This window comes from Schistocerca piceifrons, chromosome 3 (genome assembly GCF_021461385.2).
Source record: "Schistocerca piceifrons isolate TAMUIC-IGC-003096 chromosome 3, iqSchPice1.1, whole genome shotgun sequence".
Classification (NCBI taxonomy): domain Eukaryota; kingdom Metazoa; phylum Arthropoda; class Insecta; order Orthoptera; family Acrididae; genus Schistocerca; species Schistocerca piceifrons.
The window spans coordinates 681,247,092-681,267,255 of record NC_060140.1 but is presented as its reverse complement, the minus strand read 5'-3'; the positions used below and the strand labels follow the sequence as shown (position 1 = coordinate 681,267,255).

The window sequence follows — 20,164 nt, the reverse complement described above, 5'->3', positions numbered from 1 at the left end:
GTGTTTTGTTTTCTCTTGCTCTATTACGTTTTTCACAAAAAAAATCAAAAAATAAATAAATTTGCAGTGGCCAAGGCATCAGACTGCTGAGTTGTTATTGTTGTACCAACCCGATGGCTGTTTGTTGAATATATGAAGCAAGCAGCACAAGAACAACAATAAAACAATACACACTGCAGGAAACTGCTGTCATGCTTGGTAGACTACTAAGAAAGACTGTGTAGAAAACAAAATAAGTTTGTTTGTTATAGCTTGCTTCAAAATGTAAAATAAATAGTCAAGGCTCTGGAATAAATATCCCGTTGACAAAAAACGATGACTAACAGCATTTCTTGTTGTAATTGCTTTCCTGAAATTTCTATGTCTTTCCAAGAAATGGTGATGCCATAAATTCAAAATCATTAGATGATACTCTAGTAAAATTATGGGAACTACAGCTGACTTCCATATTCAGTTCCCGTATGTAGCAAATTTTTCCCATCAGTTGTTCTACATTATGTTTTCACTCACCAAGGATGACGACTGTATGCAAAGCAACAAATCTATTTCTTACAACAACTAATCCGATTTTACCAACCATAACCAACCACTATACAAACTCTCAATCAAAATAATATCATAGTTTTAAAACCAATTACAAAATTCTTTGATAAACACAACCTTATTCTGTAAAATTACGAAACACTGAGAGATGCTTATGGCCTTCATGTCACAAGTAATGATAAACAAATAATAAAAGAATGGCAACATCTTTCACTGTGTTTGTGTGAACCTTCGAGTATTAATGATGCAGCAGCACATATTACATTTCCTTGTCTCTGGACACAATGTGGCAGACAATACGAAAACAATGCAACATATGGCATTGCAGACGATGTGAATACACTGAGAAATGTTTACTATCAGGGTGGACAGAAACAGAGACAAGAAACAGAGACAAGAAACAAAGTTAAACAGATGTGATACACTGCAGGAAATATTGTTTCTAACAGAAAGATGTTTCCAGTGGCAGTGTGGATGCAGCTTTACACTTTTTGCAGTTGTGACGTCCCTAGTGGGCTTTTGACTATCAACTTTTGCAAGCACTTGTGAAGGACCCCTGTGTGAACTGTGTGCATTTCGATTATTCATTTCCTTAGTAGTTGTGACATATTTGTGCAGTATGTCATTTCAAAACAACGGCAGATTGAAAATACATCACAAATATGTCACACTTATCATTTAATGTAAATTAATAAAGCATCAATAATGTCAGGCTTGAAAAGAGTTTATGATAACTATGCACAATATTAAATTCAGATGCAAAACCTGTAGCACAAATAGATAGCATCATGTTAGCTGATCAAGAGGTTATAGGTTCGCAACTCCTGTTCACATTAAATTTACTAACAACAGTACTTACCTTCTGACAATTGCCATCCTTTCCATGTGAAACATTCTCTCTCATATAGCCTGGGAATTTGAGGCAAACTTATTTGTTCAAATGCAGACTCTCTACAGCAACACACTACCATTCTCACATCAGCCTTCACTGGACATAATTACACAATAAGCCTAGTTCAAAACAGGTTTCCTGGGCCATCACATCTAATCCTAGTACTGCTGATCTCTCCAAAAAAATAACTTAGGAGTACACAATTTGTCACTCAATCTTATCCTGATCTTGAACCAGCTACTTTGACAAGGCCATGGCTTCCTAAAATCATCCCCTGAAATAAATTCCATTCTGTCTGAGATTTTGCTCACCAAACCTAGAACAGTTTTTCGTTCTCCTCCCAACCTCCACAGTATCTTATGAAACCTTACTCCTTCTGCATCCATCCCCTATCCTGTCGCTCATACCCCTGTGACCACCCCCACTGCAAGACTTGTCCTTTGACCCTCCTACCACCACCTATACCAGCCCTGTAACAGGCAAAACATAGACTGTCAAATGGAGAGCCACCTGTGAAACGATACATTATATATCAGATATTATGTAAACGCTGTTTGGCCTTTTACATCGGCAAGACTACCACCAAGTTATTAATTATGATTAATGGGCATAGGCAGAGGGTGTATACTGGCAACACAATATCCTGTTGCAGAGCGTGCTCTACAACATGACAGTCATGACCTTGGTGTCTGTTTCACCACATGTGAAATCTGGATTCTTCCCCTAGGCACCAGTTTCTCAGAACTCCGCAGGTGGTAACTGACACTAAAACATGTCGTTGGTTCTCGCCACCCACCAGACATTAACTTACATTAACTTCTTCAGTCCCACCATTTCTTCATAGTAGCTATTCCGTTCTTCAATCCGTTTTATAGTTTTCTACATTTTTCATTTCCTTATCTGTCAATTTTTTGCCCTCCCACCTTTATCACATACACTGAACTTAGTTTTTCATTCTTTTCAACTGATGCACGATGTTTTAGCAGTAATCTCTACCTTCCGTATTAACCTACCTTCGACCCTTAAGCTCTCAAGTTTTCAAATCTCGTCCGATGCAGTCCCCAACAGTCAGTCTTTCCTTCTCATCCCATCTGGTAAGGCTCCTCTGACCCTGGGTTCAAAGTAACTTTTCCACACTCTAAACCTTTTTCTAAACCTCACCAGTCCTTTTCCTCCACCCCTCTTCCTTCCCTTTCAACCCTTCTGCAAAGAGAAAGAGCCACTGACTCCAAAAGCTTGCATACATAATACCTTTGATATGTGTGTTCCGTTCCACCACTTGACGAGATTTTTTATCTACCTAATTACATTATATTTTAAAAAATTAATTATTTTTGTCAATAAATGTACGTGCTGTTTGTCCATGTACGCTGCTATAATTCCACAATTCACCTCTGGAGCCCTATCAGGGTTATCCATTATGGTTTTGGTTTGGAACTGCATGGTTTGTGTTCGAAGATATGGCTGTTAAAAGAGAGCATCACAGTAGACTCCTTATGTGAAATCAGTGAAACAGCTTAGAATCAAATGTCAGAGAACTCCTTTTAGAATATTCATGATTGTTGTAGAATAATCCAAAATGTTATAGAATCATCCAGAAGGTTCAAGAATGTTCTATAACGTTCCAGATTATTAGGATAGATACAAAATCTACTCACCAAGCGCTGGCAGAACACACACATAATAGACAGTTGTAACTGGCAGGTTTTCGGAGTGAGTGATTCCTTCTTGAGGCAGAAGGGTTGAAGGGGAAGGAAGAGGGGTGAAGGAAAAGGACTAGAGAAGTCTAAGAATAGTGGTTGATTTTGGGAAAGTCATCCAGAACCGCAGGTCATGGGTAGACGCGGGTAGGGGTATACTTACTGTATGGATGAGAAGGAAAGACTGATTGTTGGGGACTGCATCGGATGATATTCACCAGATGCACCATCTGGATTCTTCTCCCAGACACCAGTTTCTCACAATTCCACAGGTGGGAACTAGCACTACAATACGTCCTCGGTTCTTACCATCCATCTGGCTTTAATTTACGTTAACTCAGGCATGATGTTTAAGCAGTAATACCTGTCTGCATTTTACCCTGTCTTCCACCTTTAAGCCCTCACATTTTCAAATCTCGTCCGATGCAGTCCCCAACAATCCGTCTTTCCTTCTCATCCCGTATGTTAAGTTCCATGATGTTTAATAATGGTCTCAAATGTTCTGTTATCCTATTGTGGTGAGGATATATTCCAACTTAGAAGGGTGTGTGAGGATACTTTTGGAAATCAACTAGAGCAAATCAAGAAAAAGAGAAAGTATGATAGAAAGTGAAATAATTCTAAGCAAAAGTGAATTGTTTATGTTAATATTAGTGTGTTAAGTATGTTAACACTTAAAAGAACGCCAACATATGAAAGAAGAGGAGATCTTGCCAGTGGTGAATTGAAAAGAAGGAAGCACAAAGAAAAATGAGGAAAAGAAACAGATGAGGAGCAAGATGCACATTTACCTTAACAACAGAAGAGAATGAATAAAGAGAGAGGAAACTTAACAGTTGAAAACAAAATGGAAGTAAAGACACATAGCAGGCAGACAGAGAAACTGCTGAAGAAACCATGTAACAAAATTAATTAAGCAGTGTTGCAGTAAGTGAAGTCTGTGAAAGACAATAGAGTGACATTTGTAAAAAACAACTGAAAAGTAGATATTACTGTTTGGCAGGTGAAACATTCCTTTATGATACTGTTAAGACTAAAACACACACAAACGTGTCACTGGCACAACAGATCATGTGTGTCAGTTCTGCACTGCCAAGAAATTCAATATAGAATGCGCTGCATGAATAGAAAAATTTGATTAGCATCATTGGAAGTGCCTCCACCAGAATAATTACATTACATGACTAGATAAACTCCAGAATCAAAGCATTTTCCACAAAATATTTCAGTTTACAATGCTCACTTTCAAATGACATCATTTGGTGATACTTCAGTGAGCAGTGAATAAAATCAATCCAAGCCTATGTTTTCCATTAAAAGGTAAGTTTATTATTGAGTGGGATCGTTGCTACTTTTATCAAACATTGTCGATTGAATGAACCTCAGACTCTCAAGTCAATAAATTTGCCGCTGTAATGATGACAGTCTGCGGAAACACATCTTTCTCACAATGCATTTCAATATCCATTAATTTTTGTAAGAGGAGAAATGATTTCTATTTCAATTCGAAAAAAGTAATCCAAAATACAAGTGTAGGAATGAACAGAAAAGTAACATTGATGGAATTTTACATGTATCGCATAATGATCAGAGACGACAAGAGATACAATCATATACCCTATTTCCATCATTTATTTTGTGTTATAACATGTCAATTCTATGGAATAACATGTTCCATTTCTAACCCCTTAGGCTGTCAAAAGACGTTCATGAAAACCTGAAATGATGTTAGGCAGCTGCTAAGTGTGGAACATCCCACTGTGCCTGCTCTGGTTTGCCATATGTATAGATTTGGCATAAAATGTGTCACCTCAGAACATCGACAAAGTGCGACAGTGAGTGAGTGTCTCCACTTGATTAGGAGGCCTGCCTATGCTTTGGCGTCACAGTCTTGCGGTGCCTTGGAAGTCGCAGAGCAAAGGGTGCAGACAACAATGTCAACACAAGAACAGTTGAAGGTAATAGACGGGAACTGTCATTCTGTACTGTCAAATGAATACAGCACACGTGTTATGATCTACGTGAGCTACAAATTATGAGCCATTATTTAATCACCCACAACTATAAACAAAATTGTACAGTGGAAAAATGCTATTATAATTCAGAAGAGATATTGTAAAAGTGACTGTCATTTTAGTACCTTGAATATCACCTCACTCTCATCACCTGTCCACTGCAGAAGGTGAAAAAGTGACAGCACTGTATAGCCGGTCCACTACAGCAAGTAACTTCAGGAATGGTGACCACAAGATACTTGTAAGGAAAAGGTGGCACCCATATCAGCAGGGAAACGGATCGTGCTTGTAGTAGAAAATACCAAAAACCATGTGTAACACTTCAATTTCAACAGTTTTTAGCTGATACATACACAAAAGCAGAGAGAGAACAAATGATATTCATGCAACAGAACCAAAACAAACTGTGTGCATATGAGTATATTACTTTCAGAGATAGAATCACAAGTGGCAGCAACACTGCCACCACTGGAATACTAACGATTTTGTCACAAACTTATATGGGAAGCCCATATGAAATGCAAAAGCAAACATTTTAAAAAAGCTTAGAAACAAGGCTGGGACAATTGATGGAAATAAAGGGGAGACAAATTGTATTAACAAAATTTAACAGAAACAGAAGTTTACCACATTGTCAAACCTTCCACAATGTCCATGATATTCATGCAACAGAACCAAAAGAAACTGTGTGCATATGAGTATATTACTTTCAGAGATAGTACGACATACATTCTACAGACTCTCCATTACCAGTGACAGTAGGAAAATGGCTTTTCATATTTTTGTTAAAATTACACTTTCATTGTGGCATAATGAAACAGTGATTGTACAGATTCAAAACTGGCATGTATCCATTATAACATCTTCAGACAGCTTACCAGAACAGAAAAGGAAATTCTTACTGTCTAAGCCACTAATGCTTTCTAAAAATGTATTGATTCCCAGACATACGCTTTTCGCTCTCACAGAACTCTTCTTATATTTGAACTCAAAATATGTTCAAGAATTCTGCAGCATATCAATGTTAAGGATATTGGTCTGTAATTTTGCGGGTCCATTCTTCTACCCTTCTTATATACCTGTGGTGGTTTTTTTTTTCAAAGAGCACACTACTAAAGCTGTATTCAAACATTATGAGATTGTTTTTTTCTACCCAGATATATTTCTATATTTAGAGCAAGTTGCCTTTTCACACACTAGCTACAAATATTGTCTAATTCATATTGTATCCTACAACACTCACTCAACCACAACAGCTTCCTGTACACCAAAATGTTATCAGCAAACAGCAACATACTTCTGCTCAGCCCATCCGTCAGATCACTGATGTACATAGAGAATAACAGTGGTCCTATCACACTTCCCTGGTGCACTTCAGACAATACCCTTGTCTCTGATGAACACTCATTCAGTTGCACACTTTCTGGAGTTGCTACTGTTGTTAAATGTTAACATACTGAAATCTCACAAATTCATCATTCTGTGGCAACTAGCTACCCCAAAAGCTTTCCAAAGTCACACTTAACATCTAACACTATTGCCAAATAGGTACCCCTTGACAGATTAAAAATACCTCTGAATGCTAGTTGGAATATGATATGTCAAACTAAACTCAAATCCACAATTTCAATAATAACTAAGCAGCAGTTTTATGTTTTTCAAACATAAAAAGTTATTCATATTAATGACAGTTAATTCACTAAATTAAAACTATTTCTCCTCCCCTTCAGCTACACAAAATTAAAATTCTTTCTGCATCACATTACCTGGATTATAATGATGAGATTCAACAACAGCTCGAACACCAGACGTAAGTTGCAAAACAGCACCCAAGCTTGAAACTGATGAGACACAACCTTCAACAATCATACCAGGTTTTAGATGTGCTAGTGGCTCATTCTTCTCACTCAGATGGTGTAATATTCGCTGCTTGTCATGCAAATAGCTAGCCAATAACAGCACACCATCCTTAAAAGTAGACAAAACATAATTAACTGCTGCACAATTACGTCCACAATGATGGTAAGGCAATCAGCTGCATCATAAGACAATAATACAAGAAAGGACAAGCATCCAAAGTTAAAAATTAATATTTTGACATCTGTTGCAGACACTATCCTCAGCAATGCAATTTTTCTGAAGAATGAAATGCCTGCCCTACTTATAATAATATTCTCAATTTATCTTTTTCTTCTTGCTTTTGTACTGGTGTAGTGCTGTTTTTTCTTGCCCACATCTGTCTCTGTTTGTGATATATAACAAACTTCAACAGTTATAAGGACATAAAGAGGTTCTTTACAACCGTCAAAGTTTGTTGGTAAATGTTATTCTTACAGGTGTTTATTTTTAGTCGAAGAGTGTAGGTAAGATATTTTCTTGTGACAGAGATAAGTGTCACTGTACAAGGGCCACTAAAGATGTCATAATCTTTTACTAACACAGCAAATGCAATTGCAGTGTTTGTGACATCACTGGTATTGATGAATACTATTAGTAAACTTATGAATTTCAAATTTTGGCACTTTTTACCAAATTTTCAAAAAGTTATACAAAATGTGTCAGTAGTCATAGTTCAGCTGAATGAAGAAATTTAGGCAGTTATAAAGCATAGCACACAGAGAGCACAATATTACTTTAAATGAAATAGTTGTTTGAAAACAGCTTTTTTCACATGAATTAATGATTGTGTACAGGATGTCTGATAAGTCTCTCCCTATTTTTTAAAAGTTTTAATTTATTTATTTACGAACCAATTTTCTTAGAACTACTTTTGTTGAATCAGCACTCCTCGGTGTTGGCTTCAACATCATTTTTCTTTTGTTTCAGTTGGAAAATACCGCCTCTGTTGAGTTTGGAAGAACGGGCCAAAATGGCAGCTCATTGTGAGGTCTGGGGATCTGTGGTGCGAGTACGAAGTTGGTGGAGCGCTGAATGAGGGAGCCATGCAATGCTAGATGCAAAAACAGTTAAAAATTACCATTCCAAATTACTAACAACATGGAGTGTTGCTGATGCAATAAGATCAGAAGGATCAACTTCAGGGACACCAGAGTTCGTGAAATGTTCACAAGGAGCCCTAAGAATCTCCTGAAAGTGGTCTTTCACGTTATGTAGTTGCAATGGTTCTTAAGAAGGATATCACTTTTACACTGTGGAAGCCATATTATGTGCAGCAATTGTTTCCTGATGATTGTGACAGAAGAATGGAATTTGGAGAAAAATTCTTGTGTTGGAATGATGATTGGCCTGAATTTTTTGAGAACATTCTGTGGACCAACGAGGCAGTTTTCCACATTGGAGTATTAGTAAACAGACATAACTGCCATTATTGGGCAGATAAAAACCGATCTGAATGTGTTGAAAAAGGACAGGGGTGTCCGAAGGTAACAGTGTGGTATGGTAAGTTACACAAAGCTGTTGATCTGTTCTTTCTAAGGAACACAATCAAATGCAAAAGATACCTGGAAATGTTGCAAGATCGTGTCTGGCCAGTAACTCCACAATGGAACAACTCACAGCTTCACTTCACACAGGATGGAGCACCTGCACATTTTGCAAATGATGTATGCGAATGGCTGCATGATCATTTCCCATGTCATTGGATTGGCAGACGTGGTACACATGAATGACCTACCCACAGCCCTGATTTAATGCCTTACAATGTTTTTTCGCTGGTTGTGGGCTGAGGAGGATTTATACAAGATAAACTACAGAACTAAGATGAATTGGAAGTAGTAATATCTAATGTGTTAGCCAATGGTTCACTTAACATGTTACAAGCAGCAGTATTGTACATACCAGTTCATTTCAAAAATTTTTTAGAGAATGCTAGACTTTATATGGGGGTGAAAAATGATGTTAAACAAAACCCCACGAAGTGTTGTTTCTAACAAAAGTAGTCCTAAGAAAATTGGTTCATGAATAAAGAAATTATAACTGTTTAAAAATAAGGAGTGAGTTATCAAACATCCTGTTTAAATATTTGATGGCTACATAATTTCAATAATTTCTTTTCTATTTCAATATGAATCCTGCTTCAAGACAACTTTATTCACAAATTGAGTAAAACATTCAATGCAACTGTCTTCCACTCCAGTTAATGCCCCCCCCCCTTTTACACACACACACACACACACACACACACACACACACACACACACACACGGTAATCAACAAGGTATTTCACTATCAGGGATACTGGATCAAACTTACCATGCCCCATGCCTTAACTTCCCACTATCCTCTGCACTGTACCCATGGTCTAGGGGTCGCGTCTTTGATACATAATCAAAACGTCTTCGGTCCCGGGTTCGATCCCCGCCACTGCCTAAATTTTGATAAATAATTAGCATTGGTGGCCGAAGACTTCCGGCATAAGAAGTCAGCCTCATTCTGCCAACGGCCTTGTCAAAGAGGGCGGAGGAGTGGATAGAGGTGTTCAGGGCACTCTCTTGTCCTAGGGGTGGGAAATTGCCCCTAAAGGCAGAAGAATCAGCAATGATCAACGACATGAGGATGCAGAAGGCAATGGAAGCCACTGCATTAAAGACACGTAATGTGTATCCACAGGACATGTGGCCTGTAATTGAAGAAGTGTCGTGATGATCTCTCCATAGGCAAAAGATTCCGGAATAGTCCCCCATTCGGATCTCCGGGAGGGGACTGCCAAGGGGGAGGTTACCATGAGAAAAAGATTGAATAATCTACGAAAGGATAACGTTCTACGAGTCGGGGCGTGGAATGTCAGAAGCTTGAACGTGGTAGGGAAACTAGAAAATCTGAAAAGGGAAATGCAAAAGCTCAATCTAGATATAGTAGGGGTCAGTGAAGTGAAGTGGAAGGAAGACAAGGATTTCTGGTCAGATGAGTATCGGGTAATATCAACAGCAGCAGAAAATGGTATAACAGGTGTAGGATTCGTTATGAATAGGAAGGTAGGGCAGAGGGTGTGTTACTGTGAACAGTTCAGTGACCGGGTTGTTCTAATCAGAATCGACGGCAGACCAACACCGACAACGATAGTTCAGGTATACATGCCGACGTCGCAAGCTGAAGATGAACAGATAGAGAAAATGTGTGAAGATATTGAAACGGTAATGCAGTATGTAAAGGGGGACGAAAATCTAATAGTCATGGGCTACTGGAATGCAGTTGTAGCGGAAGGAGTAGAAGAAAAGGTTACAGGAGAATATGGGCTTGGGACAAGGAATGAAAGAGGAGAAAGACTAATTGAGTTCTGTAACAAGTTTCAGCTAGTAACAGCGAATACCCTGTTCAAGAATCACAAGAGGAGGAAGTATACTTGGAAAAGGCGGGGAGATACGGGAAGATTTCAATTAGATTACATCATGGTCAGACAGAGATTCCGAAATCAGATACTGGGTTGTAAGGCGTACCCCGGAGCAGATATAGACTCAGATCACAATATAGTAGTGATGAAGAGTGGGCTGAAGTTCAAGACATTAGTCAGGAAGAATCAATACGCAAAGAAGTCGGATACGGAAGTACTAAGGAATGACGAGATATGTTTGAAGTTCTCTAACGCTATAGATACAGCAATAAGGAATAGCGCAGTAGGCAGTACAGTTGAAGAGGAATGGACATCTCTAAAAAGGGCCATCACAGAAGTTGGGAAGGAAAACATAGGTACAAAGAAGGTAGCTGTGAAGAAACCATGGGCAACAGAAGAAATACTTCAGTTGATTGATGAAAGGGGGAAGTACAAATATGTTCCGGGAAAATCAGGAATACAGAAATACAAGTCGCTGAGGAATGAAATAAATAGGAAGTGCAAGGAAGCTAAGACAAAATGGCTGCAGGAAAAATGTGAAGACATCGAAAAAGATATGATTGTCGGAAGAACACAATCAGCATACAGCAAAGTCAAAACAACCTTTGGTGACATTAAAAGCAACGGTGGTAACATTAAGAGTGCAACGGGAATTCCACTGTTAAATGCAGAGGAGAGAGCAGATAGGTGGAAAGAATACATTGGAAGCCTCTATGAGGGTGAAGATTTGTCTGATGTGATAGAAGAAGAAACAGGAGTCGATTTAGAAGAGATAGGGGATCCAGTATTAGAATCTGAATTTAAAAGAGCTTTGGAGAACTTACGGTCAAATAAGGCAGAAGGGATAGATAACATTCCATCGGAATTTCTAAAATCATTGGGGGAAGTGGCAACAAAATGACTATTCACGTTGGTGTGTAGAATATATGAGTCTGGCGATATACCATCTGACTTTCGGAAAAGCATCATCCACACAATTCCGAAGACAGCAAGAGCTGACAAGTGCGAGAATTATTGCACACACAGCTTAACAGCTCATGCATCGAAGCTGCTTACAAAAATAATATACAGAAGAATGGAAAAGAAAATTGAGAATGCACTAGGTGACAATCAGTTTGGCTTTAGGAAAAGTAAAGGAACGAGAGAGGCAATTCTGACGTTACGGCTAATAATGGAAGCAAGGCTAAAGAAAAATCAAGACACTTTCATAGGATTTGTCGACCTGGAAAAAGCTTTCGACAATATAAAATGGTGCAAGCTGTTCGAGATTCTGAAAAAAGTAGGGGTAAGCTATAGGGAGAGATGGGTCATATACAATATGTAAAACAACCAAGAGGGAATAATAAGAGTGGACGATCAAGAACGAAGTGCTCGTATTAAGAAGGGTGTAAGACAAGGCTGTAGTCTTTCGCCCCTACTCTTCAATCTGTACATCGAGGAAGCAATGATGGAAATAAAAGAAAGGTTCAGGAGTGGAATTAAAATACAAGGTGAAAGGATATTAAGGATACGATTCACTGATGACATTGCTATCCTGAGTGAAAGTGAAGAAGAATTAAATGATCTGCTGAACGGAATGAACAGTCTAATGAGTACACAGTATGGTTTGAGAGTAAATCGGAGAAAGACGAAGGTAATGAGAAGTAGTAGAAATGAGAACAGCGAGAAACTTAACATCAGGATTGATGGTCACAAAGTCAATGAAGTTAAGGAATTCTGCTACCTAGGCAGTAAAATAACCAATGACGGACGGAGCAAGGAGGACATCAAAAGCAGACTCGCTATGGCAAAAACGGCATTTCTGGCCAAGTGAAGTCTACTAATATCAAATACCGGCCTTAATTTGAGGAAGAAATTTCTGAGGATGTACGTCTGGAGTACAGCATTGTATGGTAGTGAAACATGGACTGTGGGAAAACCGGAACAGAAGAGAATCGAAGCATTTCAGATGTGGTGCTATAGACGAATGTTGAAAATTAGGTGGACTGATAAGGTAAGGAATGAAGAGGTTCTACGCAGAATCGGAGAGGACAGGAATATGTGGAAAACACTGTTAAGGAGAAGGGACAGGATGATAGGACATCTGCTAAGACATGAGGGAATGACTTCCATGGTACTAGAGGGAGCTGTAGAGGGCAAAAACTGTAGAGGAAGACAGAGATTGGAATACGTCAAGCAAATAATTGAGGACGTAGGTTGCAAGTGCTATTCTGAGATGAAGAGGTTAGCACAGGAAAGGAATTTGTGGCGGACCGCATCAAACCAGTCAGTAGACTGATGACCTAAAAAAAAATCCTCTGCACAGTCCCTTCTGCCTCTGTCCTACCTGCTTTTCCCACTCCACTCCTTAATGTCTTTTGTACAACATCCAATTCCCACTGCCTGCAGCCAGAACAAATTAACCAGTACCAAACCCATGTCGTTATGAGCATACTACCTCACCCTTCCATCCATCAGCCACCCCTCCCCAAACCTCCTCCATACACACTGCCCCTCCTTTCTCCACTTGCCCACTCCAGTGATACAATCGTCTATCCCAGTCAAGTTGCAGTGTCAGCAAATTCTAGTTAAAGGGGACAATGTAACCTTGATTTGTTTGTTTATTGTGTGTGTTTGGGGGAGGAGGGGGCGCTTCGGCTCTTTAACGCTGAAGCAGCATTCGTACAAAAGCTAGAAATGTTCTCTGTCTTGTTTAAGTGTCTGTTGATGACAGAACAGTTCAGCTATACAATGGGTTGTTACCTTTACTCCCTACATTATTTATGATTAACCATTTTCATATTTAAATTAGACATGTCTTCTTTTATTCAGTTTTGCATTTAGTGACAATGTAATGTGCTGTAGTCATTTCCACCCTGCTATATGGTTGCGAAACCTGGATGTTATATTGCTGTGATCTGAGGAAACTAGAACACTTCAACCAACAGAAGCTAAGATATATCACGAACCTGAAATGGAATGACTTCATATCCAACACGGCTGTTCTTGAGAAAGCAAAAATGTATAGCATGGAAGCTCTTATCATTGGGCATCAACTCAGATGGGTCGGACATGTCCAGCGGATGAAAAATGACAGACTTCCAGACTTCCACGCCAAATGCTGTACAGCGAAGTGAGCACAGGTAAAAGGCCACGATGTGCCCCTCTCAAACGTTATAAAGATCAGTACAAGAAAAATCTGAAAAACTTGAACATGGATCCGAGTAACTGGTTCACAATAGCAGAAGATTGAAGTCGCTGGCACTCAGTTACCTCAAATGCCTTCAAAACTTTGAGCTGGAACGTCGAAGAATGGAGAATGATAAACGCCGGAGACGTAAACTCCTCCAGGCTCAGCCACGTCCTCCACCTTCCATCAGCTGTAATGTCTGTGGCCGCCTGTTCCATGCTAGGATTGGATTGCTAAGCCATCAACGACACTTCCATGCCATTTCCAGTTGCAATGGTACCATCAGTATACAGAACAGATTTACATGGTATGATACTATGTAGGTCATTAATATAGATTATACACAATAAGTGTCCCAGTACATAGCCTTGAGGCACACCTCTTGAAAGACCTAGGAATCCAGAGCTCATACCATTAAAGTGTACAACTTCTGTTTCCTATTGTCAAGATATAATTCTTAAGGGTGAGTTCCGTATCTCGAATGTCACAGTACGTAAGTTTATCTATTAGGATCTGATGACTCACAGAGTCAAATATCTTGCTTAGGTCAATCAGTAGGGCATCAACAGATGATTTTGCTTCAAAGGCACGGAGTAATGTTCGACAGCTTGCAGTGTGGGTGAATTTTGCCCTGAAGTGATACTGAGTGTTGGTCAGTGTTCCACTGCATGTGAAATGGTTCTAAATTTCCTAGTACATGTAATATTCTACTATTATCGAAAGTGTTGGTATATGAGAAATAATACAGTAGTTATCAACACATGATTTGTCTCCTCCTTTATGGAGAATGATAACTACTGTCATCTTTAAGCAGGCTGGAAAAGAAAAACTCAAAAATCCAATTTATTAGTACACAGAGTTGTCAAAGAGTGGTCAAAATATAATGTCTGCTATCTTTTTACTGAGAAAATTAGACAGACCATAGAAATCTTCTGTTTTTGAATTGCTGAATTGTTGCTATAGTTACTAAGACATCAGTGACTGCAATTTGTGCCCACTTGAATGATTATGATGCAAGTTTGTTGTGGGATATGAATAACTTTGTTTTTTATGTTTATTAATGCCTGGCTTATAGTAGTCATTTTGTTGAGTTGTGTGTCTTTTGTTATCAGAAGTTGTTCATTTAATTGTGTGTGACATTATCACAAGTGGCACTATTAGTATTACCCAGTTCCTGATCTGTACTGCACCGCTTGTTTAGTTCTTGTTTTTGTTCTGTTCTTTGATATGTTAGAGGGATTGATGACTTTGTTCTTAATTTTTTGAGGTCAGGTGTGAACCAGGAATGTAAACTTATATGATTATTTTTTCTTGGTTTCCCCTTGTGTCTTTTTTAATATTTTATGGCAGCATTTATTACACATATTAGAATTATTACGCACATTAGAAATAAGATTGACAAAGCTGTTGTCAAAAGTTTCATCATCAACATTTGTAAACTAAGAGAGAACGTTTGACCATTCTATCATACACAGTGTCTGAAGGCATTGAGAATCTTAACAATTTTAATGTTCTTTGGTTGTTCAAATTGCTCTGTGGGATTTGTTGTCAGCAGTTTCAACCATGATTTGATAGATATATGGTATTAAGAAGCCCTATTTCATAAATATTTCTTTCTATATTTGTTATAACATTGTCCAGACACGATAGCTGTTTTGTTGGCTTGTTATTTGCACAAAATGTTATTGTGTGACCTGAGAACATTAAGCAAGTAAAAAGTGGTTTTTTGTTGTAACCCTAATCCTAATGTCAGTGTCAATAACTCCAAAGATTAAAATTTTATGTTGACTGTATTTTTGCAAGTGGGAGATTGTTATATCTAGTATCTCTGTGAATACATCAACACTGCTGTCAGGAATGTGCCATAAAGACACTACAATTAATGTGAGACCTGGCAATAATATAGCAGCAGCCTCAAATACTCTTTCAATGCAGAAATTACTGACTTCAAGATTAGTGTATTTTACCAAAAGATCATTGCTGATGTATGTTGAAGTACCTTCATAGTTGTGCAACTTCTACAAAAACTTGATACTAAACAACAGCTTGAAGGCTCATACAAATATTGTCGAATCTCTCCTAGGATAACACTAAGAACATCTACCTTATTTTTTAAAGATCTGATGCTGACATGCAAAAATATCAGAGCGTTATTACAAGACAGCAAGAGGTCTGTCCCACCTGAATGTAATCCACTTTGTTAATCTGATGCTGACGTGCAAAAATATCAGAGTGTTATTACAAGACAGCAAGAGGTCTGTGCCGCCTGAATGTAATCCACTTTGTTAACACAGTCAGTCTCCACACTTAAACTAAAAAAGAATTGAGATGAGATTGTTGATCCCATCCTAACATTATTTCCTTTGCATATGAAATGTGAGGCTTGTTTACAATTATCAAAGCACTTTCTTGGTTACTCGATGTTTACCCAGTCCATTTAAATGTAAATCGTGGTGTGAGTGAAATCTATATCCAGTTCCATTTACATTTACATTTACATTTATCATAGTAATGTTTCTGAACTGTGTACATATATTTCCAGTTGTTCATTTGCTGTAGTTATTTCCTGGTTATGACAGAATCATCATGACAGGTCACAGCGATGTGGAATTTTGAAAACTAGAACATTGGTATACGTCAGCAGACTCAAACATTTCTTCAGTACCTTGGGGCTATGGATGTTTCATTCTTCTAAACATCATTCAATCCTCCGATGAAGATGACAAAATCACTGGAAGACAGCTCAACTATTTCTGAAAGTTTTGTAAGTTTATTAATTTCCATAAATGACATACCAAGCTTAATGAAAGCTGCTGCACATGTATTAGATGGTTCGATCAAACGGAAAGAAATGCCACAACCATGGGTGTCACCAAAAATGATTACCTTCCTTTGTATGACTGGTTTTAGGATAGACTGAGATTGGGGATCTAAAGTAGTGCCCTGATCTCTTTGCACATATTCATTATCAAGCTGTGTAGCAACATTATAGTGTGTGGCATCACTCAATACTTCAGCATAGCTTAAGGTCGTCAAGATCGCACTTGGTTTCCTATCTGTCTGTTTTTCAGAATGAATTGAGGAAATTTTAGTGTGTTCAGTTCTCTTTTAATATCACAGCTGTTGTTCACTACATCTGCATTGCTTTCACACTTTTATTGGTTTTCCGCTTTATTGCAGTTTCCTTTACTTATCTTAAAGGAGTTACTGTCCTCACCATTTTCTAACATTTTGAGAGCACTCTGTTCACTTGTCGAGTTTTCACAGTTCATTACAGTTAGTGCTTCGTAACAGTTGTCATCCATGAAATTTACATTGTTTTCACATTTCTTTAGGCTTTTCCCTTTCTGAGGACTGCTTTTGTACACAACTTTTGTCCACTTATCCACAGACATTGCATATTCTTGAATGCATTTCATCGTATTTTGCTTCAACATCAGCTCACAAATTTCGAATGTAAGTTTGCTTGTATCCACTTTTAGTGCACTGATCGTAATTTGCAAATGAGGAACACGTTCATTTAGGTCTGATATTTCACCTGTATGTTTTACATACACTTTCCTTTTACCAGCAAAATTTACTCTTTTTTGAGGACCTACACTATATCATTTCATACTAGCCACCATCTGTCACTTTTTTTCAATCATGTCCTGTTATGTTATTACAGAGGTGATTAAATTAAAGCTGTTATGATGCTCAGAGTTAATATAGTACTAACTGAAATTAACATCTTTAACTTTTGTGCTGACTGACAAGCCTTCACTGCCTTAAAAGACTTAAATTGGAAATTATTTGCTTTTATATTCAAGAAATTCTTTGGCACGCAATGAATTTTTGTTTCTTTATTATCATTTTATCTCCTATGATGTCTAGACAGAAATGATTAATGATAGAACATAACCCCAAGCCACAAATACTGAGCAGGACAAGGAAAACAACAAATTAAATGTCAATATTACTCATACTGTCACAGAAGAAGTTGAATAGCACAGTCACCATGGTGTAGTGGTTATGATACTAGACTGTTGCGTGGAGGGTCATGAGTTCTATATTCGGTTCGAGTACATTCTAGAAGTATCCACAACGTCAAGAATCATTGTACTGGAATGTTCTGTAGATGTATATATACACCGTATGTGTTCTGGGCGGAGGCATTTCGCTCTGCACTCTTATATGTCTAAGTGCTGAATAAACTTTCGTTAACTGAAGCTAGTGTTCATCATTCATCTAATTACACCTTCTTCTATGTGACAATATTGCAGCCATTACCACATAAATTTACCTACAGAATTCTTAAAATATGCAACAGAAAACTAACTTACTTGAATATTGCCATTCCAACAGTGAGACACCTTTGCAGATAGCACAAGTTTGTTTTTATTTGCAACAATTCTGAGAATTTTAACAGTTAATACGTGGTTCTGTTGAATACCTAATTCAGTGACACTCTTTCCAACATCACTGAGGTCCTGCAAAGAAGTTAAATGAAAGTTAACAACGAATACAAACAGTTGTAACGATGGAACAAAAATACCCTCAATGTCTGTAACTACATTCAATTTTACATTTTTATGAATAATGTCAGAAGTGTGCACAAAATCTATTTAGGTGCATATTAATTTGACATACTTTTTGTGACAGTTTCACTTAACATAAAATAAAAGTGTCTGCACACTATCTTTATTCACTGCTGAAAAAATTATTTGATAACTACATAACAGTGTTCTCCAAAAGAAACAATTTTCCAAAATTAATATTACATAATATTTTAAAAATATATAAAAAAAACATGACATAATTCTGTCAGAGACAGCAAAGGGCCTGGAAGAGCAGCTGAACAGAATGGACAGGGTTTTGAAAGGAGGATATAAGATGAACATCAACAAAAGCAAAACGGCACATGGACAACTACCCTTCCCAAGGCAGAAATTATGATTGTATCCCTGCCAGCCACACAGGAATATGTATCAATTCTGTATTCATTTGTAAAAAACCAGAATATGTAATGGATATTGGCTAGTAACAACAGTACTAAATCACATTAAAATAAATTAGAGTTAAATAAATTGCTCTTATTATCAGTACCAAGTGACACCGTGACCACAATAATAAAGATAATGTCACAGAACATGTTGCGCTCACATTACGAATCTTGAAATAAAGCCATCAACAATACTCAATACAAGAACCTTTCTCTTGCCAACACCCCCACTCGATTTCTTGAGTTTGTTTTTGAGATCACTGACAGAGCTCTTCTATCCAATATAAATTTGTCCATAGTTAAAGGTTTCGCATACAAATCTGTGAACTGTTTATCAGAACAAACTTCAACCTCATTATTTGCAATGCGTTCACATGTATAATGGTAGAAAATGTGTATGTGTATGGTACGTTTGAAATGTTCTATGTTTTTAATCAAGTGAATAGGAGTTTCATTGTCCACATAGATCACAGTTGGTTTTTCTAATTGAAAACAAAATTCATTAAGAAAACCTTGCAACCATACAACTTCTGTATCAGCATCTGCCACTGCAATGTATTTGCTCTCCACTGTTGATCCAGTTACACATTTCTGCCAACATGAACACTATGTCACAGGCACAGCTGTTAACAAGCTCACTGAAGAGTGCTAAACTCAAAAAGCAAAACCAGTGTCAAAGTATCATAGATCATCAACCAGTAGAGTTAGCTCTGTACCTTATGACCAGATCCTTGGTCCTCTACAGATTCCTCATAATCTTTTTGACAGAGTGCCAATGATCAAGACCTGGATTAGGTAGAAACCTGCTCAACATGCTCACAACAAACATGATGTCTGACCACAAGACAGTTGCTGCAAACATTAAGCTACTGACTGCCTATCGATAGGGCTTGTTTTCCATCTCCTTTACCTCATGTTGGTTTTGCTGGAGATTGTCCACTATGCAACATGGTTCCAGCTTCAAAAGGAGTGGAGTTTGGTTTTGAATCTGTGTTCAACTTCCAAAATAGACAACTGATATATCTTTGCTGACCTGTGTAAATTTCTTTTGCAGAATGGTTGTGTTCAGTTTCGAATCCACAGAAGTATTTTCCATTTGTCATTAAAAATATATCACTTTTTCAAACTAACAGCTCAATTCATGGAATCAATACTAGAAATAAGAATAATCTTCACAAGGATTTAAAGTCACTTAGTCTTGTACAAAAAGGTGTGCATTATTCAGGAACACACATTTTCAATAACTTGCCAGCAGCCATAAAAAGCTTAACAACCAATGAAATTCAGTTTAAGAGAAGCCTGAAGGATTTATTGGTGGCCAACTCCTTCTACTCCATTGATGAATTTCTCAATAAAACCAACCGATTTGTATATAAGTACAATATAACTTCTGCACAATTTCAGTGCAGTAATGTGTTCATTGAAAATTTGTGTGTGTGTGTGTGTGTGTGTGTGTGTGTGTGTGTGTGTGTGTGTGTGTGTAAGTACAATCTAACTTCTGCACCATTTCAGTGCAGTAATGTGTTCACTGTAAATAAGTATTATAGTAGTTGTATTACATGTTTATTACCTTA

At 37.8% G+C, this 20,164-nt stretch overlaps 1 protein-coding gene across 2 annotated transcripts in view; it reads right to left on the bottom strand.

Annotated features, from left to right (window-relative positions):
- The window catches only part of LOC124788100 (protein RRP5 homolog), a 178,824-nt gene that overhangs the window by 57,263 nt on the left and 101,397 nt on the right, over nucleotides 1-20,164 (bottom strand). For both annotated transcript variants that reach the window (XM_047255215.1, XM_047255216.1), the window contains 2 exons: nucleotides 17,932-18,078; nucleotides 6,917-7,118 (listed from right to left, as the gene is read on the bottom strand). In XM_047255215.1, the coding sequence (XP_047111171.1) occupies nucleotides 6,917-7,118; nucleotides 17,932-18,078 (349 nt within the window). The remainder of the gene's footprint in view (nucleotides 1-6,916; nucleotides 7,119-17,931; nucleotides 18,079-20,164) is intronic.